At 39.3% G+C, this 27,386-nt stretch overlaps 1 protein-coding gene across 3 annotated transcripts; it reads right to left on the bottom strand.

Annotated features, from left to right (window-relative positions):
* LOC143884005 (cysteine-rich receptor-like protein kinase 10) lies at positions 1-26,401 on the bottom strand. Of its 3 annotated transcripts, none has more exons than XM_077387353.1 (8): positions 25,143-26,401; positions 3,245-3,478; positions 1,874-2,017; positions 1,633-1,790; positions 1,338-1,527; positions 996-1,233; positions 616-766; positions 1-512 (listed from the first exon to the last, which is right to left on the bottom strand). In XM_077387353.1, exons 1-8 carry the CDS (start codon positions 25,960-25,962, stop codon positions 204-206), a joined length of 2,244 nt encoding a protein of 747 aa, XP_077243468.1. In that variant the 5' UTR covers positions 25,963-26,401; the 3' UTR covers positions 1-203. The 3 variants fall into 3 exon arrangements, with proteins under 3 accessions (XP_077243468.1, XP_077243467.1, XP_077243469.1); XM_077387352.1 differs by having other exon boundaries at positions 1,338-1,548; positions 25,143-26,399; XM_077387354.1 differs by lacking the exon at positions 25,143-26,401 and adding an exon at positions 7,978-8,110 and having other exon boundaries at positions 1,338-1,548.
* Positions 26,402-27,386: the final 985 nt, after the last annotated feature.

A 27,386-nucleotide genomic window follows, 5' to 3' on the forward strand; every position in this document is an offset into this window, starting at 1 on the left:
TTTGGGTGCAAAGAAAATTTTCCTTGGAGAAATATTTGCCCAATTTGGGTAAAGCTCACACGATGCATGCTCACTAGGAAACACTAGATACTACAAACTGTATGTTAAATCAAACACATTGTGTGTCAGGATGTAAATCATGATACTATTGTTATGATCTGAACCCATCCAAAGAAAAGAATCAACCCCATCGGGTCGTTCATTCACCGAACTTCGACACTAGTAACCGTTACTTCATTGATAGAACATGTTTTAGAACTTTCTGAAGATTGATGCCTTACAATTGCTCCTCTTCCGACCGAAAATGCTGGCTGTTTAGGTTGGGAAAGACCTAGAGATTCACTTCCCAGCATGAGAACGACCAATGACATGGTAGGCCTGTCTGCTGCATCTTCTTGAACACATAACAGCCCGATATGGATGCATCTCAATGCTTCACTTGGCGGACATGTGTCGGTCATTGACGGATCTATCAATTCTTGGCCTTTGCATTCCAACCATAATCTCCATGCCTGTAATAGTTGCATTTTGGCAGAGTATTATTTAGGAGAAATTTTCTACCCCAAAGTTACTAAATGGAAGAGAAACTATAGCTATAGGCTAGGAAAAGTTTACATATGTGAGGAGGCTTTGAGCATGTTCAGAGCGATAGAAACCACTGTTCCTTCTCCCACTTATAATCTCTAGAAGGAGAACTCCAAAGCTAAAAACATCAGACTTCACAGAAAATAGACCTTCCATAGCATACTCAGGAGCCATGTATCCACTGTCCGGGATCAAAATGAGGTTAGAAAGATTAGGGCATTAAAGATGCAAAGATAACAAGATATTAGCAATGGTAACATCATTCACCTAACAAGATATGAATGACGGTAGCACCGCAGCTTCCTTTAGACTTTCTTATTGATATGTTTGGGTACTATTATCCTATCTATTTTTCAACTGAGGGCATTGGTCTTCTCTCGTACACAATCACCTTAAAAAAAATAACTTACTATGTTCCGACGACTCTATTTGTATTAGCTTGCATTTGGTTTCCGCCAAAAATCCTGGCCATGCCAAAGTCTGATATCTTGGGGTTCATGTCTTGGTCCAACAACACATTGCTGGCTTTGAGGTCTCTGTGAATGATTCTAAGTCGAGAGTCCTCATGAAGATAGAGAAGGCCCCGTGCTATTCCCATGATAATATCAAGCCGTCTCCTCCAGTTAAGTTCTCCATGCCTGGTCGGGTCTGGTAAAGACCAAATTTAACTATTTGCTTTGTGCGATTAACTAATCACTCTAGCTTAAAGATAGACTAGCGAAAATTGCCTACCACAATCAAATTCAACTCACCGAAGAGGAAGACATCAAGGCTGGTGTTGGGCATATATTCGTATATAAGCAGCTTTTCTTCTTCCTGTATACACCAGCACAAGAGCCTCACAAGATTCCTATGTTGAAGTTTGGCTATTAGCATCACCTCATTCTTGAACTCCGCCAAACCCTGATCAGATTTCCTCGAAAGCCTCTTAACTGCTATTTCCTGTCCATCGGGCAGTATGCCCTGAAATAAGTTCCATGTCTTAGTTTTTAATTAGAAAGACTACTGGGGATATAATCACCCATTAGTTTAGAAAATGTTTGGTACCTTGTAAACAGGGCCAAAACCCCCTTCCCCAAGCTTATTTGCATTTGAGAAGTTGTTTGTAGCTACTTTCAGATTGTCAAAATCAATTAATGGCAAATCTCTGCCTGTGGGAGGCCCCAAATGATGTAATAGAGCATGAATATTTTCCCTATTCCCCCCTGTAAAGAAAAACAGTAAATGTAATATAGGTTTTTGAGTTTTAAAATGTTTCTAAGGGCTACATCCTTCTTTACCAATTTACCTTCTTGTGGTCTCTTCCTTCGCCGTAGATAACAGTAGACACAGAAACCCAAGAGACTTAGCCCTAGTAATCCTCCCAGAGTACTGAAGATTATAAGTCTTGATAGTTGTCTTCCTTTTCGTATTGGTGGTTGTCTCCCTTTTCCTGTAACAAGTATAGAGAATGAAAGAGCAAGAGTGGAAGAAGGAAGGAGGAAACAAATTTCCATTCAATCTTTAATAGGATGCTCTGCTTTTAGTAAGGAGATTCTATCCCATGTATATTCTAATGTTCTCCTACAATGTGATCCCAAAGAGTCTTTGAATAACTTAGCCAGGGGTTCCAACTGCTTCGAAGGACAAACTATTTGAAAAGTTCATACCTGTGTTCATGTGAACTTTATATATTGTGCTGGAATAAAACTCGAAATCTATATAGAATCTTGATCGTGGACATTTTGGGTATCCGATAATTGGAAATTTTCACCTATACGTGGAAGCTCCTGGATTGCTAACTGTATTCGTAGTCACTTTATGTTAAGAATCACATAAATCTTTTGTGTTGTTGATCTTTTTATTTTTATTAAATTTCTTCTTTGTGTTTCTATTGAACATTATTTGTTAATAATAATGCTTGTCTCTTCCCTTTTGACTTCTTATTCTACTACTCTCCTAGCCACCCTGGCACAACCAAACTTAGCTTTAGGGAAGCAATGTTATAATGGGCCTTGAAGCATTCTCATTCAACGTCATATTCTCGTCCATCCACCACCTGATATTTTTTTCAAAGTACATTCCTTTTCTCCCGTGCAATGAGAGCTTAAAGGGTCCCTCGATAAGTTAGCACGCCAGGAGTTAACCCTGTTGGGTGAATTTAATGTGTTGAAAAAAATCTATATTAAGTCGTAGTGGATATCTAGTACTTGATAATCTTCACCAATATTTGGAAGCTATTTGACTGCAAAAAATAATGTTATGAATCTCAGGGGCGGAGCCAGGAATTTACACTTGGGGGAGCTAGACTAATTTACACCTGGCTGCATTGGTAATTGGGGTTAGCGGCCACTGAACTAGCTAAGCATGCATTTACATCCATGCAATATAAAAGGGATTTTGCAAGTCATTGTGTGTGGGTGTGTTTGGGGGGGGGGGGGGGGGGGTTTGTTTGTGGGGGGTTGGATTTACCCCTCATGCTTCATGTGCCTCCGCCCCTAATGAATTTGATAAATCCTTTGTATTGTCGATTTGTAACTTTTGTTTAGTTTCTTGTTCGTGTTTCTATAGAATTTGACTCATAATGCTCTCAATTACTCTATCATGAAAGATTTTGAGAACCTCAAATAAATGAATTTATGTTTGGAATAAATTATTGGAGAGAACTTAAAGGATTTACCTGTCGTAGTTGGGCTTGTTGACGGAGAAGGAAGAGGAGGAAGTGCTGCTGATTCCACATTGTAACGGTCGAGCTTAGTCCTCTTACATTTACAGGGCAGCCCAGGGATGTTTCCATGGATTTCAATGCCTTTGCATGTGTTGCAGTCATCTGTAGTGAAATCATGTGGGCATTGTATGAAGCAAGTCCTTTCTTTGAGCAGAGAAGACATGCCACGTATGTCACAGCACTCGCCTGCAGCATGATAAACCCCACACACTCAAGTAAACATCTAAGTAAAGCACTTAACCTTGCGAAGAAAGCAAAATACTTTGTTTAGGCCTATGATTTAGCCGACACTTTGAAGTTATTGCTAACACACTTGCCCACCCGTGTCGACACGACACACTTGCCCACCCGTGTCGACACTCCTTTGGACACTTTTAAATATATAGCTACAAGTGTTAGACTTAATGTGGGTGTATAGACATCTTTTTATGTCGTGTCAAGTGTAACATTATGTTTTATTATTTCATATTGTGTTTACCTCTTTTATTATAAACTCTCTCTCTCTCTCTCTCTATATATATATATATATATATATATATATATATATATATATAGAGAGAGAGAGAGAGAGAGAGAGAGAGAGAGAGAGAGAGAGAGTGAGAGAACATTTCCTACACACTTGTGTAGGTAAGTTACCTACACACTACCTTAAAATACAGTGGGGGCCCACATTGTTTGGGTGATCCAAACAATTCATTTGAATGGTCCTCACATAGATAGGGTGTCCACAAAAAATCAGATCCATAGGATCATCCCAACCCTACGATTTGTGGAGGTAAAATGGACGTGTATAAACCTTCACAAATTAGTCCATTTTTTGCCTCCATAGTTTGAATGGTTAGGATGATCCTATGGATCTGATATTTTGTGGACACCCTATCTATGTGAGGACCATTCAAATGAATGGTTTGGATCACCCAGACAATGTGGGCCCCCACTGTATTTTAAGGTAGTGTGTAGGTAACTTACCTACACAAGTGTGTAGGAAATGTTCTCTCATATATATATATATATATATATATATATATATATGAGAAAACGGTTCCTACACATGTGTGTAGATAAGTTATCTACACACTAGCTTAAAATACAATGTGGGCCACATTATTTGGGTGATTCAAACCATTCATTTTTAAGGCCCTCACATAGATAGGGTGTCCATAAATAATCAGATCCATAGGATCATCCTAACCATTCGAACTGTGGAGGCAAAAAATGGACTAATTTGTGAAGGTTTAAAGACATCCATTTTACCTCCACAAATCGTAGGGTTGGGATGATCCTATGGATCTGATTTTTTGTAGACACCCTATCTATGTGAGGGCCTTTAAAATGAATGGCTTGGATCACCCAAACAATGTGGGCCCCCACTGTATTTTAAGCTAGTGTGTAGAGAACTCTCTACACATATGTGTAGGAACCGTTTTCTCTCTCTCTCTCTCTCTATATATATATATATATATATATATATGAGGAATATGTTCGTGCGCTCAAGCTCTAATAGGAAATGGTGAGCTTGAGTGCACCAATCACATGGGTCCCACAATTTCTGTGAGGATCCAAACCATTCATTTGCAAGGCCCTATCATAGTAGGGTGTGTACCAAAAATCAGCTCCATTGAATCATCCTAACCCCTCCAAAAGTGGAGGGCAAAAATGGGCAGATTTGTGGTCTGTCCATTTTGACCTCCACAAATGGATGGGTTAGGATGATCCTATGGAGCTGATTTTTTGTACACACCCTATCTATGTAAGGGCCCTGCTCACAATCCTTTTCCTCTATATATATATATATATATATATATATATATATACATATATATATATACATATGAGGAAAGTGTTGGTGAGCTTAAGCTCACCAAACTTATGGTGAGCTTAAGCGCCCCAATCACATGGGTCCCACATTTTCTGTGGTGATCCAAACCATTCATTTGCAAGGCCCTATTATAGATAGGATGTGTACCAAAAATCAGCTCCATAGGATCATCCTAACCCCTCCATTTGTGGAGGACAAAAATGGGCAGATTTGTGGACAAATAATGTCTGTCCATTTTGACATCCACAAATGGATGGGTTAGGATGATCCTATGGAGCTGATTTTTGGTACACACCCTATCTATGATAGGGCCTTGCAAATGAATGATTTGGATCACCACAGAAAATGTGGGACCCATGTGATTGGGCGCTTAAGCTCACCATAAGTTTGGTGAGCTTAAGCTCACCAACACTTTCCTCTCTCTCTCTCTCTCTCTCTCTATATATATATATATATATATATATATATATATATATATATATATTAGCCGTGTTCCTGTTTTTAAATTTTGAAGGATTACCGTGTCGGTGTCCACGGATCATAGGTTTTTGCTAAATATCACTACTAATTTTAGTGAGAAGGTTGAAACAACATGATATCTGCACTCCCCTATTTTCTTAGGAAATGTTAAAGCCACTTATAGATGCCAAAAACCAATAGAGCCAATAGTCAATCTGAAGACGCCATGGGCGGGACTCTCAATCCTTGGACTCCTTGTGTGTGAGTCAGACTGTTATGTGCGTATAATTATGGTGCATATGGATAGTTATAATCTAATTATTATCTAGTTGTGGGAATGTGTTTTTAAAGTTAAGGGTGTTAGTTATGGTGTATATGTTTAGGGTAGTGGGTGTTAGTTATTTGTGATGTGTCTTATTAGTGGGTAAGTGTGCTTGTGATGTGGCACACTCTCTTGCTTGTATTTATGTAGTAGTAATCTAATGAAATGAAAGAGAAGATTTATACAAGAGCAAAGGAGACTTTGTTTTGGAGAGTCACGGTTCCTCTCGAATCGATCAGCTAGGAGGTCCGGTTGCCTCGAATCAACCTCCCCCTTCCCCCCCCCTCCCCCCCCCTCTTTTTCTATTTTCCGTTTGTTTGCTTGTGTTACAGCCGATTAGGCACGTAATAAATTGGTATTAGAGCGATAGATCTTGCGCCATGGCTGTGCCGTCAGAGCTTTTGGAATCCCTACGCGGCAAATCAAAGTGAAGTTTTTTAAAATGATGGAGGAGCACTGGCGAATCATGGAAGGCTGGAAAAAATCAGCAAAGAGATCAAAGAAATGCGTAAAGACGGAGAAAAGTTAAATCTTGAGAAAGTTGATGCTCACGTAGAGAAAATTGTGAAAATCAATGACGACTACGATGAAAAATTATATTCCTTTCTAACTTTGAGAGCAACAAATTTTGAAAGCGGGGTTCGAAAGATCACAGTCGTTACTTTTAAAGAATATAGAGGTCTAAAGTTGACTGTGTTTCTCAATCGAAGTGTGCCCAACAAGATTTGAGACCCCGGCGGAATACAATCTTTTCTACAGTAATTCGACCTTGAGGACAAGGTCGATTCTAAGGGAGAAGGAATGTTATGTGCGTATAATTATGGTGCATATGGATAGTTATAATCTAATTATTATCTAGTTGTGGGAATGTGTTTTTAGAGTTAAGGGTGTTAGTTATGGTGTATGTGTTTAGGGTAGTGGGTGTTAGTTATTTGTTATGTGTCTTATTAGTGGGTAAGTGTGCTTGTGATGTGGCACTCTCTCTTGCTTGTATTTATGTAGTAGTAATCTAATGAAATGAAAGAGAGAAGATTTTTACAAGAGCAAAGGAGACTTTGTTTTGGAGAGTCACGGTTCCTCTCGAATCGATCCGCTAGGAGGTCCGGTTGGCTCGAATCAACCTCTTTTTCTATTTTCCGTTTGTTTGGGGTGTTACGGCCGATTAGGCACGTAACACAGACCACCTCCGAGATCATGATACCAAGTTTTTTATATGCTGCCCATGCGTTTAAGTCCGGTACAGGGGGCAGCACCCATGATATTTGATCTGACCTGACCGTGGCCCACTTTTTAAGAGCCTGCTGTCGGATCAAATATCAAGGGTAATGCTCGGGCACATATAATTTCTCCATGATATTACTGGACTGAAAAAAAATATTTAAGAAAGTGGAGTTGCGTGAGTTTTTATGAGATTTTATATGTTGTGCACGCGAAGGCACAGTGGGGCTCACGTCATAGGTAGATCCAAACTGTTCATTCATTGGGTCACATGTAGGCTGTACACCATAAATCATTTTCATACATTATCTATAACGAGGCTGTAAACGTAAATCATATATATAGGATGATCCTAACCTTCGATCTGCAGAGGGTTAGGATCATCTTATGGAGATGATTTATGGTCACAGCCTACTACCTGAGTTCCAACTTGACCCAACCCAAGGAATCATTTTATGCAAACCTGACCCGAGTTCCAACCTGACCCAACCTGAGTTTTTACGCTCACTAAAATCTAAAAACAAAAAAAATGGTGAAAAAATGTCGGGTTCACAGTTCACTCAGATTGAACCTGTACTAAACCGGGGTTAGGAAAACCCGACTGGAGATTTTTCGGGTTGAACCTGACCCAAGTTGCAGTCCTACCAACAAATGAATGGTGGTTTGGATCATCCTACCAAGTGGAGCGGGCCTTCATGTACTTTTTGAAAACTACTAGGCTTGGCGCGCACACAGCATATAAAATTTAGAGTTTTTATTACTTTTCAAGAAGTAAAGCAGGGCCCGCATTGATCCAGGATCTAAACGGACCAAGTCATTCGTTTTAAGTAATTGAGAGTTAAGGTGAAGAGGACCTGAAAATCTTACCCCCGGTAGTTGTCCATTCAACGAAAGGGTAGATCTCGTATATGAACTTACAAATGACTCCTACAACTCTCCCACCTTGCTTCCCACAGCAGCACGTTGGAATTTCAGAGACAGCACTTTTTAAGCATCCACTGCACTCATTTCCAGTTAAATCTGGGTCGCACTGCACAAGCCCGTATATTGTTTGAAGGCTTGTAGAGTTAACTTGTCCAAACCCAAAATTACGGGGTGAAGAAGCTACCACTGCTCGAGAAATTAGAGTATTCATCAAATTCCCCAACGTCTCATTAAACCGAGTTGGGTTTGAGACGTTCTGGGTATTCCACATATAAAAGCGTGGGGAATTATCCGTGGGGGATATCCGTAGGTTGGAGCAAGGTTTAAAATTTCGGTTTCGGTAACCGTTTCGGACCCCATCAAAAACCGAAATTGGGTAATTTGGTTCCAAATTCCGAAATTTTGGGCCGAAATTTTGTAACACTTTTTTTAAAAAAATAAATAATGTCATAAAACCGAAATTTCGGTCCGAAATTTGGTAAATGGCGAAAAATTGAATTTCAGAAAATTTTGGTTTCGGTCCCCACCGGTATCCGAAATTTCGGATTTCGGTCGAAATTTTAAACCATGGGTTGGAGTAGCGTAAATGACAGCCGTCGTAGAATACTGTGTTAGGACTTTGCCCGATGGTGGCGTTGTAGAACCCAGTGCGGGTTGCGATAGAGGAGACAGTAGGGAGGAGAAGGTTGAGGTTAGTCCGGTATGTGCTATTAGAGGTGTAATTACCTGTCTTCAAGCAAAATTGGAAGACGGGTGCGGGCGTTGTGTGGGTTGGGAGCATGAAGAGGAGAGAAGAAAGTAAGAGCAATTGAAACATCTTTGAGCGGAGAAAACTGAACATTCTGAACATCTCCTTTTGGGGCTTCAAGAAACTCTCTTGGGAGAAAATGATGAACCATGGTAGATGAACTTTCGTTCCAAGCAGGTTTTAGTCGTCAGGCCAATGGACTTTTCTGAGCTTGACTCTGTAGTGGGGCCCTTGTGAACCCAGGTACTTGTAGAATTCTAAGAACAAAAAAATAATGCACAAGAAGAAGAAGATAGAATCGAAGAGGATCGTTTCTCTTTTTAGAATTGTATTCTATTCACAGAGCAAATAACTACTACATCACCCTTTAACTTGGTTGCCAGTTAAATTTTTGACCCAGGAAGAGTTAGTTAAATTTTGGTCCCATCCCATGTTTGGTTGCCTTTTAGCACTAGGTTTATTTTAATCCCACTCTTGTAATGATTACTTGTGGGGTGAATTTTTTAATCCCACTTTTGTAATGATTGCCTTTTCATCCCATCCCAAAATAACCCCAGGAACAAAAATAAACTCAGGAACCAAAAATAAGCTTGAGAAGAATTTTTTTTCTACCCAACAGTTCAAGCAACCAAACAAAGGTTTTTTTTTTCCCCACCATAATCCGGTCAACCAAACATGGGATTTTTATTTTACCAAGATACTTCTAGGACTTTTTTTTTCCCACCTATCTCCCAGGATATTTTTTTCTCCCACATAACTCCCAGGAACAAAAAAAACCCAGCAACCAAACAGATGATGTTGCTCCATACGTGCAATAAAGCAAAGCACCACACGTTTTTTACTTTCACAGTCCTATTTTAACTCTAAAACAATTACTTGATAAAAACAACTCCCTGAATATTAGATGATAGACTCCATCATAAATCAAAACTAATTTAAACTTCTAGAAAGCTACAACCGACCGCATTAGAAGGCTACTTCTAACCAAATTCTCAAACCTTAGCTAGGGTGGGACCCACTACTTCACCACCGTTTGAATTAGTATTCCAACACGCCCCCTTAATTCAAACTATGTGAATGGTTGTACTCCCATCATCTGACGAAATTTTTTGAACTTTTCTTCTGGCTAAGCTTTGGTGAAAATGTCCGCCACTTGATCTTCAGTGTTGCAATGCTTTAAATCAACTTCTCCTTTGGCTGTGACTTCTCTAATGAAATTGTGACAAATTTCAATGTGCTTCGTCCTCCCTTGATGAATTGGATTCTTTGTTAAGGCAATTGTGGATTTGTTGTCGCAAAATATCAACGTAGGTCCGCTTTGTTCGTCCTTCAAATCACGCAAAATCCTTCGTAGTCAAATTGCTTGAGCAGCTGTAGTTGTAGCAGCAATATACTCTGCTTCCGTGCTTGAGAGCGCCGTAGAAAGTTGCTTCTTGGATGCCCAAGCTATGACACCCGATCCAAGGCTAAAATAATAGCCCGTTGTGCTTTTACGATCATCAATGAAACCCGCCCAATCACTATCATAAAAACAAATTAATTTATTGTTAGCGACTTTTGAGTACACAACACCAAAATTGATTGTGCCTTGGATGTATCTCATAATTCTCTTTGCTGCCCCAAGATGATGCTTGATTGGACTATGCATAAACCTGGAAAAAATGCTAACTGCAAACATAATATCTGGCATTGTATGAGTTAGATAAATCAAACCGCCAACAATGCTTTTAAAATTCTTCTCATCTGCTTTTTCAACCCCATCTTGCAAAGTAAATTTCTTAGTAGTATTCATAGGTGTTTTAGCAGGTGCACAATTTGCCATTCCAAATTTTTTCAATAAATCCAAAGTACATTTTTTATGACATATGAAAATCCCATTGGATCCTTGAATAACTTCAATTCCAAGAAAATAATGCAATATACTCAAATCTGACATTTCAAATTTTTTCAACATGTTCTCTTTAAATTCTTTAATCATATCAAGATAACTCCCCGTGTATATCATGTCATCCACATATAAGAAAACAACTAGGATATCATTATCATGAATTTTAACATAAAGAGCTGGTTCACTAGCACTCTTTTGAAATGAGCTCTCAAGAAAATACCTATCAATTTTCCTATACCATGCTCTTGGTGCTTGTTTAAGCCCATAGAGTGCCTTCGTCAATTTGTATACTTTATGCTCCATGCCTTTGATTTCAAAACCTTGAGGTTCTTCCACATATACTTCTTCCTCAAGTTCTCCATTAAGAAAGGCTAATTTCACATCAAGCTGAAAAACTTGCTAATTCTTTTGAGCTGCTAAAGCCAAAACAGTTCTAATAGTATCTATTTTAGCAACAGGTGCAAATGTTTCAAAGTAATCAATACTTGGCTTTTGGGCATAACCTTTTGCAACTAACCGAGTTTTATGCCTTTAGAGAGAACCATCGGCATTGAATTTGGATTTGTAGATCTACTTAAGTAACTCCTCAGGATTTGGTAAACAAACATCAAGAGAAGGAGTTTCACTTGACGTGTTTTCATTTAGAACACATTGTAGACATCCCATTTTGACCGGACCCTAAAGTGCCTGAAATTGAATAAAGTTCCCAAAACCCGAGTTTCGAAACCGAATTCAGAGTCAATTTCAAATTCTCAAAATCGATCTCGAAATTTCTAAAAAGAATCTAGTTTCGAGTGCGAAAGAACCTGAAAAGTCCAAAGTTCCCTCGTTTACAAAAACATTATTTGAAAACCCGGAAAGAGGTACTAATATCCTTTTCCTTCATTCAATGTTGCGTGGCTTATCGAAGCGGGGATGTTCCCATGTCAATTCCCGTGTACTTTTAACCCGAAAGAGAAATGGCGACCTGGGGGAGTGCGTTTACAAAAAAAATAAAATGGTTGTCCTCATATCATTTTCTTAGTTAAAAAAAAGGCTAGAAGGGGGGTGAAATATCAAGGTAAGGATGTGCCCATACCAGTCCCCATTTGTGCACAAGAATAAAAAAAAGAAAAGTGAGAGCATTTACCTCCCCATCATTCTTACCCAGACCACCTTCCCGTGTCTAAAAGAGTAGTCACAAATACACTAAAAGGGGAGTGTCCCTGGGAAGAAAGGGGTCAAATATATCATTTCTCATCTTTGTTTCTTCCTCCTTTCTCCACCCGAGCCACCCCTTTTGCTGTGAAAAAGTACTAAAAATACACTAGATGAGGCTGCCCATGGGAGAAAAGGAGGCTAAATATACCATTTCCCCTTGCATAAAACCCATGAACTAGGGATTCCAAAGGAGAGGGGTTTTCGGTTTTTTCTTCTCCCAACAGGGGAGCCCCATTTGCGGCTCCCAACAGGGAAGCGTAGGAAGAGAGGGAGTTGCAGGGGAGAGGGCGATGAAGGAGAAGCGAGATAGAGAAGGAAGAAAGGAAAGCCCGGCCACCATCACCCTTACCCGATTCTCCTCCACCTCCTTCAACCTCTTCCTTTGGACCCAAAACCCACTTCCATTTCTGATTTCTGCAACCTAAACCCTCAGCCATCATCTCCTTCCTCCATCCAAACCCTAATTGTTCTTTCTCTTCCCAGCCACCTCCACCCATCTCCAACCGACCCCATCTCTGCAATCTAACCCATCTCCATCTCCATTATCCCCTCCATCACCAAGATCCAACCCCCTGTAATCCTTATCCCTACATCCCAAACCCTCCTCCCTCTTCATTTTCACCCCAACCACCTACCTCCACCATTTTTTTTCTTTTTTTTATTTACCACTCAAACCCACATCTGGAAAACCCTCCATTTTCTCCGGGCATAATCCCTCACCGCCACCTCTATTTCTTCCACCATTAACGCCACCCACATCCCTTGTTTTTACCCTTTTTTTTTCTATTTCTAATCCATCTTTATTAAACCCCTTTCATCCATCACCTCTGCCATTTTCTCCAAATCCCTTTACCCCTTTCATCCATCACCTCTACGTTGGCTTGATCCTCTCTCACGAGGTACGTAGTGCAGCTTGGGATCTTTATCCCAAGTCCAGCCAAACTTTTGTAAATAGCATTTTAAACCTTTGTGAATAAACAACTTTAAAACCTTGTTTTCAAAAGCTCTTCCTCTAGAGTTAGGAGTTTGTCCTAGATAGAGAGTTTTAGAGTTAGGAGTTTGTCTTTTGTTGTGTGCTTGTTGTGTGTTGGTGTTAGAGTTAAGAGTTTGTCCTAGCTAGGGGCGCCTCCTTCCGGTCAGTTGGCGATTCACACCGCCGACTGATGACTAGGTCTTAGATACGCTAGCAATCCTATTATTTTCCTTAGGACATACAGCCTAGTTACACGTAGGTTGTAGGAACCACCTGCATTAGGTTAGGGCTAACCTGCATTCAGTTAGGGCATATAGGGTGTCCTAAAATCTACAATCTATTGGAATTTAAACAATCGCACAAGAAGCTTTAAGAACTAGTCCGGTCTTTTAGATCGAGTCTAAGATAGATGTCTAAGTGTCTTAGGCATCATATTTTAGAATATGTGCGAAGAACTACGTTGCCTTGATTCTCGTGGAGGCGGGAATACGTAGGCTTCTTTGGATGAACATCAGACCATCCAAAGACTCGGGCGAAATCGTTAGAGTCTTTGGGTCTGTTATTAGCACTTGAGGGTTTATGTTTGCATATTGATGATGATTTTCGCATAGGATCATGGCAGCGTGTGTTCATTTCCTTGCTTATTTACGTGCTTAGCTATAGCATCTATCTGCTTATGTGTTTTATCTAGTTGTTTAGTTGTAGCTCTCACCTGCTTAGCTGTAGTTCTCACGTGCTTAGCTGTAATTTTCTATCTTTATCAGGTTTTTTATTATTATCTTTTACTATCATCTACTGACGTTTGCTCATTGCACAGGTTTATCCTCTTGGCTGTAGCACTTTACTGTATTACTGCATTTTTTTATCTGTCATTTACTGTTTTCTAGATGGGATGCGTTAGGATTTTATATTAGGTGCTATGTATTCGCCCCATTGTAAATAGGCGCTATATGCACGCCATAGGTTTTTATTTCATTATTCTATTATTTGCCTGACATTTTTGTTTGTTCCGTATTTCATTTACTATTCATGATCAACTGCTAATTTTAGATTTCCTTTCTTGTACTGATCCTATACCTTTAGCTGTAACATGTATGTGTTTGTTCACCAGAACTTAGACATCAGTTAGGCATGTCACCCATAACCTAGCTGTCATTAGGTGACACATCTTTTATTTTATTTTGTGTGTGCTTATTATTTTATCCCCTGGTCATGCATGATTAGGTAGACGTCTTCCCGGGGATATTTTGTTCCCATTTCACATGATTTTGCCCAAAAATTTTTCGAAGTTAATAAATAAATGGCATAAGAGACCAAGAGGATGTCAACAGTTTCAAGAGTTCTTTGGTAGAACTCTCCTTCTCGTTGTGGAGATCTAGAGGATGTAGGGACTCGTTTCCTCATCATCCTCGGATCGGGGTCCACACACATAAGGGGGCTTCAACATCGTTTTTTCAATTCCAAGCTTCTTTTTCATTAAAAATAACATCACGACTTATGATCATTTTTTTTGGAAATATGATCATAAAGTCGGTACCCTTTTGTCTCCACACTATAGCCAACAAAAATACACTTTCTTCTTTTATCATCTAACTTTTGTCTTTTTTTTTCAGATGGAACAAAAGCATAGGCTATAGAACCAAAATTTTTAAAATGACTCACATTGGGTTTTCTTCCACTCCAAGCCTCATATGGAGTTTTTCCTTGAACTGCTTTTGTAGGAGCGCGATTGCATATGTATACTCATGTTGCCATTGCTTCAGCCCAAAAGTCATTTGGCAACCACTTGTCTTTTAGCATGCTCCTTGCCGCCTCAACAAAGGTTCTATTTTTCCACTCAATGACTCCATTCTGTTGTGGAGTATAGCTCGTTGTCAACTATATTTTGATTCCACTTTCTTTTCAAAAATCCTGAAATTCTTTGGAAATAAATTCACCACCACGGTCAGTACGAATAGTGAAATCCCAAAGGGCAACCCAAGAAAGGGTGAATTGGGTTATTTAAAATTTTCTTCTAAAAGCTACAAGGAGTGTGAGATTTAAACCTAAATTATGCTAACCCTTGTTCAAGATGATATTTCAAGTTAAGAAAAGAAATTACCAAACACCATAGAGAAAAGGGGAAGAGTAAAGAGACCACTCGGAGATTTTTATAGTGGTTCGGTTACAACGGACCTACTCCACTACCCAAGTATTTTGTCTTTTCCTTGGGATTTATCTTCACTATGTTGAGATTTCACGCGCCTGCTTTTACAATCAAATCTGCCTCCAAGGGAACAAACCCTCTTCGTAATAACCGCCTCCAAGGAATCAACCATCTTCGCACACCGCCTCAAAGGGTTTAACTCCTCTTTGCAAATACAAGAAAGAAAAGGAAAAATGAAAGCTCACAAGCCTCTAAATCGGCAAATACAAATCTCTCAAGCTCACAACAACTCCAAATGATTGCAAATCAAAGTCTTATGGAGTCCTCTTGACAAGGAGTAAATGCAAGGTTAAATGCTTTCAAGAGGTTGAAGAAGAATCATTTTGATTTTGAGAGTACAAGCTCTAGGGTTTGCAAAATGATTGTTCAAAAAGGTTCTTTGGAAGGTCTTGAATGAGGCTTAAATAGCCCAAGTGTTTTTATGACCCCAACGGCTCTTTCACCAGACCGGGGCGGTCGACCGAGCTACGGCTGTCATCCGCCCGTATCAGGCACTCATTTTTAATTTTGAATTTCGAACCGCCGCGGTCGACCGGGGTGTCCGCGGTCGTCCTTCGAGGGCTTCCTATTTGTTTTATTTTTTTCATTCAAAACCTATACGCGGTTGACCGAGACAGTGGCGGTCGACCGCAAAGACCTTCCTGGATTGCTCCAATAAATCCAGCTACATATCCACGGTCGACCTCATTGGCCTCGGTCGATCGGCCCGCTTTTGAAAGGTAATTGCTGGAATTCCAGCAACCCTTCCGCGGTCGACCTAGGTACCTCGGTCGACTGGCCCTACTTTAAAATTTAGCTTTACAATTTAAAACTATAGGGCAATGGGCTAAGGTCTTTGGGCTTTTGTCCTATGTTTTCAAATACTTTTATAAGTTTGTCAAAATATGTTTTAAAGGGTTTTGAAAACATAAATCCATGCAAATGACTCTATGTCAAGAGGGCTCTATTACATACTACATGAACCTTGAGTCTTCTTGTGTCTTCTTGAGTCTTTGTCTTCTAGGCATTTGCATGAGATGTTCACTTCGAAGAGTCTTCTATCTTGCTTTTGTGCATGTGGTTTCTTTGAGTCTTCAATGCTTGTAGGATGACCACCAAGGCTTGACTTGCTCCAGGTTGAGCCCTTGTTCTCTTTGCTTCTAATGATGACTTCAATGATTCCTGTCTTGGAGGAACCATTAGTAATCTACCATCAATTTGGGTTTGTTGATAATCAAAATATGAATGGGTTGCACCCTTGGACTTACAAAAAGTAATAATAGAATGATCACTTGGTTTTCGACAAGTGCCTTGAACTGTTTGAAGATTGAGAAAGCCTCATCTTTTTGTTTTAGAAAATATACCCATGTCATCCTTGAGTAATCATCAACAAATAGAATGAAATATTTATTCCCACTCAAAGATAAAGTTTGCATAGGGCCACAAATATCAGCATGTATAAGCATCAAAGGCTTATATGCCCTCCAAGACTTACCACTTGAAAATTGCTCACGGTGGTGTTTTCCCAAAACGCAAGCTCCACACACTTTTCCACCATATTTCAAAGAAGAAAAACCAACAGTCATATTCAATTTTTGCACTAAAGACAATCCACCAAAATTCAAATATCCATATCTCTTATGCCATAACATAGAGTCATCATCACATGCACTAAAAACATTGAATACTAGTTTTGAAAATACTAGTGAAAACATCTTGTTTTCTGTCATCTTAATAGACAAAACTAGTTTCATACTTTTCTTATCATAGAGTTTACATTATCTTTCATCAAAGATAGCATGGTACCCCTTTTTTATCAATTGGCCCAAACTTAGCAAATTTTGAGCCAACTCAGGAACATACATAATATCTTGAATTTGTTTCTTGCCAACCATTGTAGAAACCATTATGGAACCAATTTCATGGGTATTAACATGAATGTTATCACCCATCCTTACTCGTGGTTTGACAGTTTCATCTATTTCAAGAAAATAATCCTTGTTCCCGGTCATGTGGTTACTACAACCACTATCTAAATACCATATTTCATCATTCAATTCAACATTGGCAGTTAGACATGACAAAAGTACGTTATCTTCTTTTTCAACTTTTTAATCACTTTTCTCTTCATGATAGTTTGCTTGTTCCCTAGCCTTTTGATGATAATTTTTTTCAATATGACCATACTTTTTGCAATAAAAATATTGTGGTAAATTTCTATTTTGATTTTCACTATCCTTATACCAACAATCCTTATCACTATGATTTGATCTTTTGCAAATAGAACAAAATAAAGAAGTAGACTCATGGTTACCTCCACTTTGATTTCTTTGATAACCATTGAATTGGCATCTACCTCTTCCTCTGCCGCGGAATCCACTACGTCTATGACCTCTTCCTCCTCGGAAACCTTTATTTGAATCATTTGATCTTTTCTTCCAATCCACTTTTGATTGGAACACTTGTTCCAATGGATTTTCTGCAGTCCTATTCAATCTCTGCTCACGTGCTTGCAAAGAACCCATTAATTCATTCATAGAATATGTAGATAAATATCTTGACTCTTCTATGGCAGCAACTACATGATCAAATTTAGGAGGAAGACTCCTTAAAACTTTTTCAACAATTTTTTGATCATCTAATTTTTCCTCATAAGTTCTTATTTGATTTACAATAGAACTCACTCTAGAGAAAAACACATGAATTGATTCAAAATTTTTCATAATCAAATTATCAAAATCACGACGAAGGGTTTGTAATTTAATAAAGTTTACCTTCGTAGTACCTTGATATTCTTCTTGAAGTAAATCCCATGCTTCTTTTGATGTAGTTGCAGCCAGGATCCTTGGAAATACTGGTTCATCCATGGCTTGTTGGATGAGGAAAGGAGCCCTTGCATCTTTCTGTTTACTCTCCTTCAATTCGTTCTTTTGTGCCGTGGTCAATCTTTCAACTTCTGCAAAATTTTCATACCCATTCTCCAACAATTCCCATAATTCATAAGACATAAATAACGTCTTCATCTTAATTGACCAAAATTGAAAATTTTCACCTTTAAATAAAGGAACACTTTGTTGAAAATTTGAGGAATTAGTATTACCTGCCATGTTGCGAACTTACCGAACCCTTACCGGTATTTTCTGAATTCGCCCTGACTTTTCTACTCTCTACTCGATTAAGAGATCCCAAGACCTTCTGCTTTGATACCACTTTGTAGAATTCTAAGAACGAAAAAAATAATGCACAAGAAGAAGATAGAATAGAAGATGATCGTTTCTCTTTTTAGAATCGTATTTTATTTACACAGCAAATAACTACTACATCACCCTTTAACTAAAGCTTGTTGTTCCATACGTGCAACAGAGCAAAGCACCACACGTATTTTACTTTCACAGTCCTATTATAACTCTAAAACAATTACTTGATAAAAACAACTTGTAGACACCCCATTTTGACCGAACCCTAATAAGCGTCGGTAGGATAGAAACCCTATCAAAGTAGTGTTTTAGTGTCTCCAATTTGTTCTTAAGGTAGGTTAGGGCCTCATTTAGGTCCCCGTAAATTTTCATCCCAATCCGTCGCGGTTTGCCTACCAAACGAGCGAAGTTTGTAGTATAGTGTGGTGTAGGAATAAGGATGGCGATTTAGCCAGAAATAGGGGTGCACTGGAACCTGAAAAACCAGTTCAAATTTTTCGTAATGGGTTGTCCAGGAAAATATAGGGGTGTGCGAATTAGTGTGTAGCATAATTAGGGGGTGTATTTTCCTGAACCAGGGCAATTTCGTAAATAGTAAAGATGTTTTTCTTCCCCTCCAAGTTACCATTAGGCCCTAAGCTAGGTTAGTGAAGGGCTTAGAACTAGAATTAGTTAGGAGGGAATCTTAGGAAGCTTCCTAGGTGGTTAGGCTTCATTTGATCCCAACCCTTAAACAAAAAACTGATTTGAAGGGCTAGGATCAAAAGGGGGGAGAAGATATTTTCTCAAAAATATTCCCCCCTTCTGCTTGATCCCTCCCTGCTAGTATAAAAATAGTTATAAATACACTAGATTGGGCTGTTCATGGAAGGAATGAGGGGGTCAAATATATCATTTCCCTTTGGATTTGTCTTACCCAAGGCCCCCTGTAGGTTAGAGAATGTATAAAATGCATTGCAAGGGGGCTGTCCATGAAATAGGGGGGGTCAAATTTATCGTTTCCCTTTGATAAAACCCAACGAAATATGGTTTTAGAGAAGAAAACCCATTTTCTGGAAAAAACAGAGAGGGAGGGAGAGAAAAACAGAGAGGGAGAGGAGAAGAGCCACCACCACTTTCTTCTTCTTCATCTTTTTCTTTTTCTTAATATTCTTCTTCTTCTTTTTCTTCTTCTTAATCCTCTTCTTCTTCCAACCACCACTATTAAATCCGGCCACTCCCTCCAACCAAACCCTTCTTCTCCGATCGGATTCTCATCGGAATCCGACAACCTCCATCTACACCACCACTACCACTACCCCTACCTTCAGACCCTCCTCCATTGCTCCTCCATTAAACCCCTCTTTCAAATCCATACCAACAGATCATATTCCCTTCACATGATTATATACCCTTGATAGTGTGGCCTGACTATCACAGTAGACATAAATCAATGGCATTGGTTTAGGCCATAACGAAATTTTCAATAACAAATTCTGAAGCCATTCTGCCTCTTTACAACATGCTGCCAGAGCTATAAACTCTGCCTTCATAGTTGAAGTTGTTATGCATGTCTGTTTCTTAGAGGCCCAGGAGACTGCTCCCCCACCAAGCGTGAAAATCCACCCACTGGTTGATAAATGGTCTATACGCTCAGTTATCCAACTAGCATCAGTGTATCCTTCTATTACAGTTGGATACCCACTATAAGATAAACCATAGTCTATAGTTTTCTTTAAATATTTTAAAACTCTATAGACTGCATTCCAATGAGAAAAACTAGGATTACTGGTAAACCTACTAAGTTTACCTACAGCAAATGCTATGTCTGACCTAGGACAAGTCATAATATACATAAGACTACCAATCACACTAGCATACCTAGTTGAGAGATAGTCCTACCAGAATTACGATACAATTTCATATTTGGGTCAAAAGGTGTTGAAATGGGTGTACAATCAATATGGTTAAACTTTTTGAGAACTTTCTCAATATAATGTGATTGTGTTAGAATCAAACCATTATCATGTCTTATGATTCTAATACCCAAAATCACATCAGCTTCACCCATGTCTTTCATATCAAAGTTTTGAGAAAGAAATGATTTAGTACTTTGAATGCTTTCAATGTCGGTACTAAATATTAACATGTCATCAACATATAAACAAATAACAACACCTTTGCCACCCTTAAAGTTACTATACACACATTTATCTGACTCATGTATCCTATAACCATTTGACATTAAGACTTTATCAAATCTTTCATGCCATTGTTTAGGGGCTTGCTTAAGGCCATACAATGATTTGATTAGCTTACATACTTTATGCTCTTGGCCTGGCAGAATAAATCCTTCAGGTTGTTCCATATACACTTCTTCAGCAAGTTCACCGTTTAAAAATGTGGTTTTAACATCCATCTGGTGAATGTGAAGTTTGCATATGGAAGCAAGAGCAATCAACACTCTAATGGTAGATATTCTAGCAACTGGTGCATGTGTCAAAGTAATCAATACCGAATTTTTAAGTAAACCCTTTAGCAACTAACCTTGCCTTAAATTTTCCTATGGTCCCATCTACTTTACTCTTCTTCTTGAAGATCCATTTACATCATATAGGTTTAGACCCAGGTGGTAGATCAACCAAAATCCAAGTTTTATTACCCATAATAGAATCCATTTCATCATTAATGGCTTCTTTCCAAAAAGCAACATCTTGTGACTTTATGGCTCCTTCATAAGTTTGAGGGTCACTTTTTATGCTTAAGTTTAACAAGGCAGAACCTTGGAGTTTTTCTCTTGTCCCTTCTACCAGGTAGGTTACAAAGTCAAGGCCAAAACTCCTATCCCTTCTATCTCTTGAACTTCTTCTTATTTTACTAGGTTGTACACTAGGTTTACCAACTTCTGTTTATGATTCTAAAGGTTGTTCTACAGAAGTTGTAGGTTCAATTTCTTTACGAATTGAAGTGAACCTATTTTCATAGAAAATGGCATCTCTAGACTCAATTATGGTATTGACTTCTATGAAATCATTAGATTCTATAACTAAGAACCTATAGGCTTTACTGTGACTAGCATATCTCAAAAAGATACATTCAATACCCTTTCACCTAATTTCCTTAACTTAGGTTTAGGGATTTTAACTATAGCCCTACAACCCCAAACTTTAAGGTAACTTAAGTTTGGTTTTCTTTTCTTCTATAATTCATAATGGGTTATATTAGATTTCTTACTAGGTACCCTATTCAAAATGTGAGAAGCTGTAAGTAAGGCTTCACCCTAAAAACTCTTATTTAAACCAGAATTAACAAGCATAGCATTAATCATTTCAGTAAGTGTCCTATTCTTCCTTTTTGCTACACCATTTTGTTGTGGTGTATAAGGGGCGGAAGTTTCATGGACAATGCTTACTGATTCACAGAAATGAGGAAAGTGATATTCACCATCTCTATCTGATCTGAGACACTTAATGCTTGTTTCATATTGGTTTTCGACTTCTGTTTTATAAATCTTATTTTGTTCTAAAACCTCATCTTTATGACTAAGTAGATATACATAACAGTAATTAGAATAATCACCAACAAATATAACAAAGTACTTTTTACCTCCCTTTGTGGGAACACTATGTATGTCACATACATCACTATGTACTTAATCTAACAAGTTAGAAGTTCTATCTACTTTAGGAAATGACTAAGTGATTATCTTGGTTTGTATGCATGTTTTACATTTATCTACTAAGTCATTTTCATATTTAGGAATTAAGGCTAACTTAACCATATCATTCATTTTTCTAGTATTTACATGTCTTAAACGATTATGCCATAAAGATAAAGAAGAATCCAAAACATAAGCAAATGTATTCACTTTATTGATATTGAGTTTGAACATTCCTTCATACATATATCCCTTCCCAACAAAGGTACCCCCCTTAGAAAGAATGAACTTATCAGATTCAAATACAAGTTTGAAGCCATTCTTGTTCAGAATGCTTCCAGATACTAAGTTATTTCTAACTTCTGGTACATGATAGACATCGGTTAGAGTGAGTCGCCTGCCGGATGTGAACTCAAGTTCCACCTTTCCTTTCCCTTTGACTTCTGCTGTCGACGAATTTTCCATGTATAACACGCTTCCATCTTCAACTGTTTCATAAGTTGAAAACAGGTTCCTGTCTATACAGACATGCCTCGTCGCACCAGAGTCAATCCATCAATCATTGCCATCTTCAAGGACATTGCCTCAGAAATCATGGCCACAAACTTATCTTTGTCTGTTGGTGCACCCGACTTCTTATCCTTAAGAAGCCGACATTCACTCTTGTAATGGCCATGTTTGCCACAGTTGAAACAAGCACCCTTCATTTTCTTATTCTTATTAGTCTTCTTTTCAGGATGTTTATTTCTCTTCCGATTGCCTTTTCCTTGTTAGTTCGCATTCTTGACATTTTCCACCAAATGGATCTTAGAGAATACAGGTTCATCTTCTTTCTTGTCTCTGATTCTTGACTCTTCCTCAATCCTGAGGCATTAGCCAAGTCTTCAAGACACATTTCATCTTTCTTGTGTTTCAGACTTTTCCTAAAATCTTTCCAAGATGGTGGAAGTTTGTCAATCATTGAAGGGACTATGAAGGAATCATCAAGTAGAATCCCTTGCAAATGAATTTGACTCACAATATGTTGAATTTCATGTAACTAGTCTATGACAGACTTTTCATCTACCATATGGAAATTTAAAAACCGACTCACAGTGAATTTCTTACTACTAGCGTCTCTGCCATGTACTTCGCTTCCAGTGCATTCCAAATCTCGCTGGTTGATCCCATGCTTTGATAAATATCGAACAGTGTATCTGACATAGCGTTGAGGATGTGCCATTTGCAAATGTAGTCATCCTATTCCCACTTCATCCTTGCACGAGCCTGCGCCATAGTCTCATTCTCAGTTGGTACTGGCTTTGGAGTTGTCAGAACACGAGCCACTTTGAGCGAAGTCAGAATAAAATGCAACTTCTTCTGCCAGCGCTTGAAATTTCCTTTGTCGAAACGTTCGAGTTTGACAAAATCTTGGGTCATTTGACGAACCGAATAAAGTGCCATTGAAACAACAATAGAAAATCGTGTCTTAAGATTGTTGGAGAAATTTGAGGATTAGTGTTGGTGATGAGAGAACAGAAATGTGTTGCTTTAAGGCGTGATATCACTTTCCTTAAGACAAGATTCGCCCCCACCAGTAGTGTGCAAAGGGGATCCACGAATTGCCTTCAAGATACAATGAAGCCTAGTAGGGAAGCCCTACTAATGTTTGATGACGCCTCGCACTAGCGGAATCAAACCCGAATTGCCCTTCCGAAATTTCAAGCCTTAGATAAATTTCTAGATGCTATTTCTGCAGAAGAACAGTATCTAGAACAGTAAACAAAAGAAAAACACTATGAAGAAATCCTTGGAGATTTTGAAAGAATGTAGAAGAGTGCTTTAAAGTTTGTCAGAATTACACAATTGAATTGCCAATTCATTTTTCTATATTGAAATGACCGAATTCTGCACATTTCATAGACCACCTGGTGTCTTTTCTGTGTGAAAAACACCTCTACAAGGCACCTTTCCAGAATGTTTGAAATCTGACCGTCAGATCACACCCATTTGATATTGAATGGTCCTGATCGATCTTAGAGGTGACTGTTGGTTTGAGTAAAATCTCTCTCCAACCCCGTCATCGTTAGATCAACTATCTATGGTGCGAATCGCACCCCCTTAGCTCTTGACCGTTGGGGGAAGGGACACAACCCATTTGATCACACTCCTTGACTGTTGGAGTACTGGGCCGTTAGGCCCGAGTCGAAACTCAACCTAACCGAACCATTCGGCACTGGGCTTGATGAGCCTACGAACCATTTGGCCAACCCATCCAACTGGTCCACCTACATCTTGATCCAACGGTCCAGATCAAATATGGAAAAATCAAAGGCTCCGACCGGTCCACCTAAAAAAGCATCAATAAAGAGCCACTATGTGCCCTATAGCCCATTGCCCACGCCGCGTGTGCATGCGCATGTGCGAACGGTGCTTTGCATCCTCCCGCGGGTCCAACCATGGGTTCAACCCAATGTGCAAACAAACAAGTAGTAGAGAAGTGTAATGCTTTATAAGCCCTTCTCTTTCCTTTCTCTCATTCGATACGAGACTATCTTTTCAACTACACTTCTACATCTTTTGTAAAAAGCAAATCTTTCCAAGAAAACATTTTCTTTTTCCCAAACGCTATTTAGAAAATATTTTCCAAAAACACTAAAACATGACAAAATATAAGATTTTGAAAATCCAAAATCATTAACATGATCTACTTAGGATTTACCTCGTAGAATAGTGATAAGTAGTGTTTGGTTGCCAATCTTGTAAGAGTAATGGAAGGGGGTGTCATTACAAATATATAGAAAGAGAAGAGAGCGAGGGAAGAGAGAAAAGGCAAAGAAGCAAAATTCTACTTGAGGAATTTTTCCTTTTTTGTGGAGGATGGCATGGAAGGTGAACATGGGTACCACGTCACCAGAGAAGCATTAATTAGCTTTGAATCTTGTCTAGTAAACTCTAGGAATTGTGGTGATAAATTGGGTACCAATTAACCCCATAAAAGTTGCGAGAAAAGCATTTTTTGTGCTTTCCTTATTTGGGACATCCTTGAGGATGCCAAGCATGTGGCAACCAAACAGGCCCTCAAGGGAGGGTGCTCCATCCCTTTTAAGCCCAATCACATCGATTCACTATTCCGATGTGGGATCTTTGCTGAGGGTCCATTGTTTTCGATATAAAAATGAAGGTAAAATTTGTTTTTTTTGTTGTAAAAATGAATATAAAACAAATTTTACGTCCATTTTTATGTCGGAAGAAACAGAAAAGTACAAGTGGGGAGAGGAAGAGGAGCTTAAAATCTTACCCCCGGTAGTTGTGATGGTTGACGGAGGAAGAGGAGTACGAGCAGGAGGAGCTAGTGCTGGTGCTGGTGTTATCCGTGAGGCCTCAACGAAAGGGTAGATCTCGTACCTGAAATTACAACTGGGCCCAAGAACTCTCCCCCCTTCCTTCCCATCGCAGCACCTTGGAATTTGAGAGACCGCACTTTGTAAACATCCACTGCACTCACTTCCAGTTAAATCTTGTGCGCACTGCACAAGCCCATATATGCTTTGAAAGTCCGAAATGTTAACTTGCCGAGTCGCAAAATTACGGGGTGAAGTAGCTGATGCGGCTAGAGGAATTAGTCTCTCCATCAGATTCCCCACCTGCGCATTAAACTGAGTTGGGTTTGTGACGTTCTGTGTATTCCACATATAAACCTCATTGGAATTATCCGTTGGGGATATCCGTACGTTGGAGTACTGTAAAAGACAGTAGTCGTAGAATATAATTGCAGATTTTGTGAACGGGCATACTTGTAAAATATCTTGACTCGCTGTGTCAACACAACTCCGGCACTCGGCCGTGGTAACATCGCCCCTGCAGAGGACTCGAGCAGAGACGGTGTTCGGACTTTGCCCGATGGTGGCGTTGTAGAATCTGATGCGGGTTGCGTTGGAGGAGAGAGTAGGGAGGAGGCGGTTGAGGTTAGTCTCGTACGGGCTATTAGAGGTATAATTACCTGTTTTTAAGCAAAAATTGTACAGAGGTTGGGCAGTAGTGTGGGTTCCAAGCATAAAGAGAAGAGAAGGAAAAAGGAGCAATTGAAACATCTTTGAAGGTAGAAACCACAAAATCATCTGCTGGGCTTCAAGAAACTCTGGGGGATTTTTGGGAGAGAGATGAACTATGGTGGAGAAGCAGCTTTTTAGTTGTCAGGTCAATGGACATTTATGAGCTTGACTCTGTAGTGGGCCCATGGGAACACAGGTTAGCGTCATTACACTAGTCTGCATGTGAGACGAAACAGATGAGAATCTTATTGGGTTGATTATAAAGACCTTTCCTTGGTAGAAGACGGATATGATACTATGAGAACCTCATTCTGTGAGAAGGGTATGAGAAGCACGAATTGAGCTGACCCAGATGATCTCAGCATGATCGAGATTTTCAGGTCATGTCATCTCCACCCTACATCATACGAACTGAAGGGTGTGGATCATGTTAGTGTCATATGGGTCGGGCTCGGATTCAGGCTTCTCATGTTCTCGTAGTATCGTTAACGGGAGAAAAATATGAAGAGTAAGTATACCCTTCTCTTTTTACGTGTCCTATGGGATTTATAGTCAAGCCTGCGTAGAAAAAACTAATGATGGATTGGAGAGGAAAAGGAAGTTAGGAAGAGGTCATGGAAATGTAGTAAAGACTAAAGCTGTCTATTCTTTCGTGAAAGTGAAATACGGCTAGGACACGCTTGGCTACCATGAATTTTTGTTGGTTGGTAATAAACCCCCGTCTCCAATTCAAGATGAGGATGAAGTGGCTAAAAATTCAGGAAACAAAAATCAGTAAACTAGTGTTTATAAGTGACTAGAAGTGGCTAAAAATCAGGAAACAAAAAACACAACTCAAAATACAATTTACTTTTTCCAGATTTTTAGCTACTTCACAGGCTAACCTCCATTGTGCCTTCTCAAATCTCTCCTTCCCGCACTGCCCTACCCCTCTGTCACCGCTTGGAGACATTGATTTATCTCGAATAAAAAAAAATCTTGGCCGGCAGATGTGGCCTAAGCTTTGATGATATTTGAGAAAATAATTCCTAGGATTGATGTAGATGGCCTGCTACAATCTACATTTTATATGAACCAGCATTGCCTAGGTATGTACATCGTATCAGTCCATTGGCCATGTTATAATATTGCATCAATTAGTTGATCTTTAGGGCACGTTTGCCTAGGAATTTACAGTTGGGGGGGGGGGGGGGGGGGGGGGGCAGATTGACTTACACTTGTCTTCATCGGTCATTGGGGGGGGGGGGGGCATGGCCACTAAACTAGCTTGGCATGCATGCATAGCCATGCACGATATAAAAGAATTTAGCAAGTCATGGGGGGGCCATGGCCCCCCTCAAGCTCTATGTGCCTCCGCCCCTGGCTACCATGAATTTTTTTTAATAAACTACCGTCTTCAAGTAGCGAGAGGGGGTACGGCAGGCGATCAAGTGGCTAAAAATCAGGAAACAAAAATGAGGAAACTAGTGTCTCCGCGTTGGTAATAAAAT

Source organism: Tasmannia lanceolata, unplaced genomic scaffold (genome assembly GCF_043159265.1).
Source record: "Tasmannia lanceolata isolate RefF3 unplaced genomic scaffold, GAP_Taslan_0.1 ptg000008l, whole genome shotgun sequence".
Classification (NCBI taxonomy): domain Eukaryota; kingdom Viridiplantae; phylum Streptophyta; class Magnoliopsida; order Canellales; family Winteraceae; genus Tasmannia; species Tasmannia lanceolata.

Coding starts and splice junctions, on each gene's coding strand:
- LOC143884005 (XM_077387352.1), bottom strand. CDS start 25,962: ATGATTTTGTGGTTTCTACCTTCAAAGATGTTTCAATTGCTCCTTTTT. Junction 3,479..25,142: donor AACCATCACAACTACCGGGG/GTAAGATTTTAA, acceptor ATCATGCTGCAG/GCGAGTGCTGTGACATACGT. Junction 513..615: donor CTCAAAGCCTCCTCACATAT/GTAAACTTTTCC, acceptor CAACTATTACAG/GCATGGAGATTATGGTTGGA.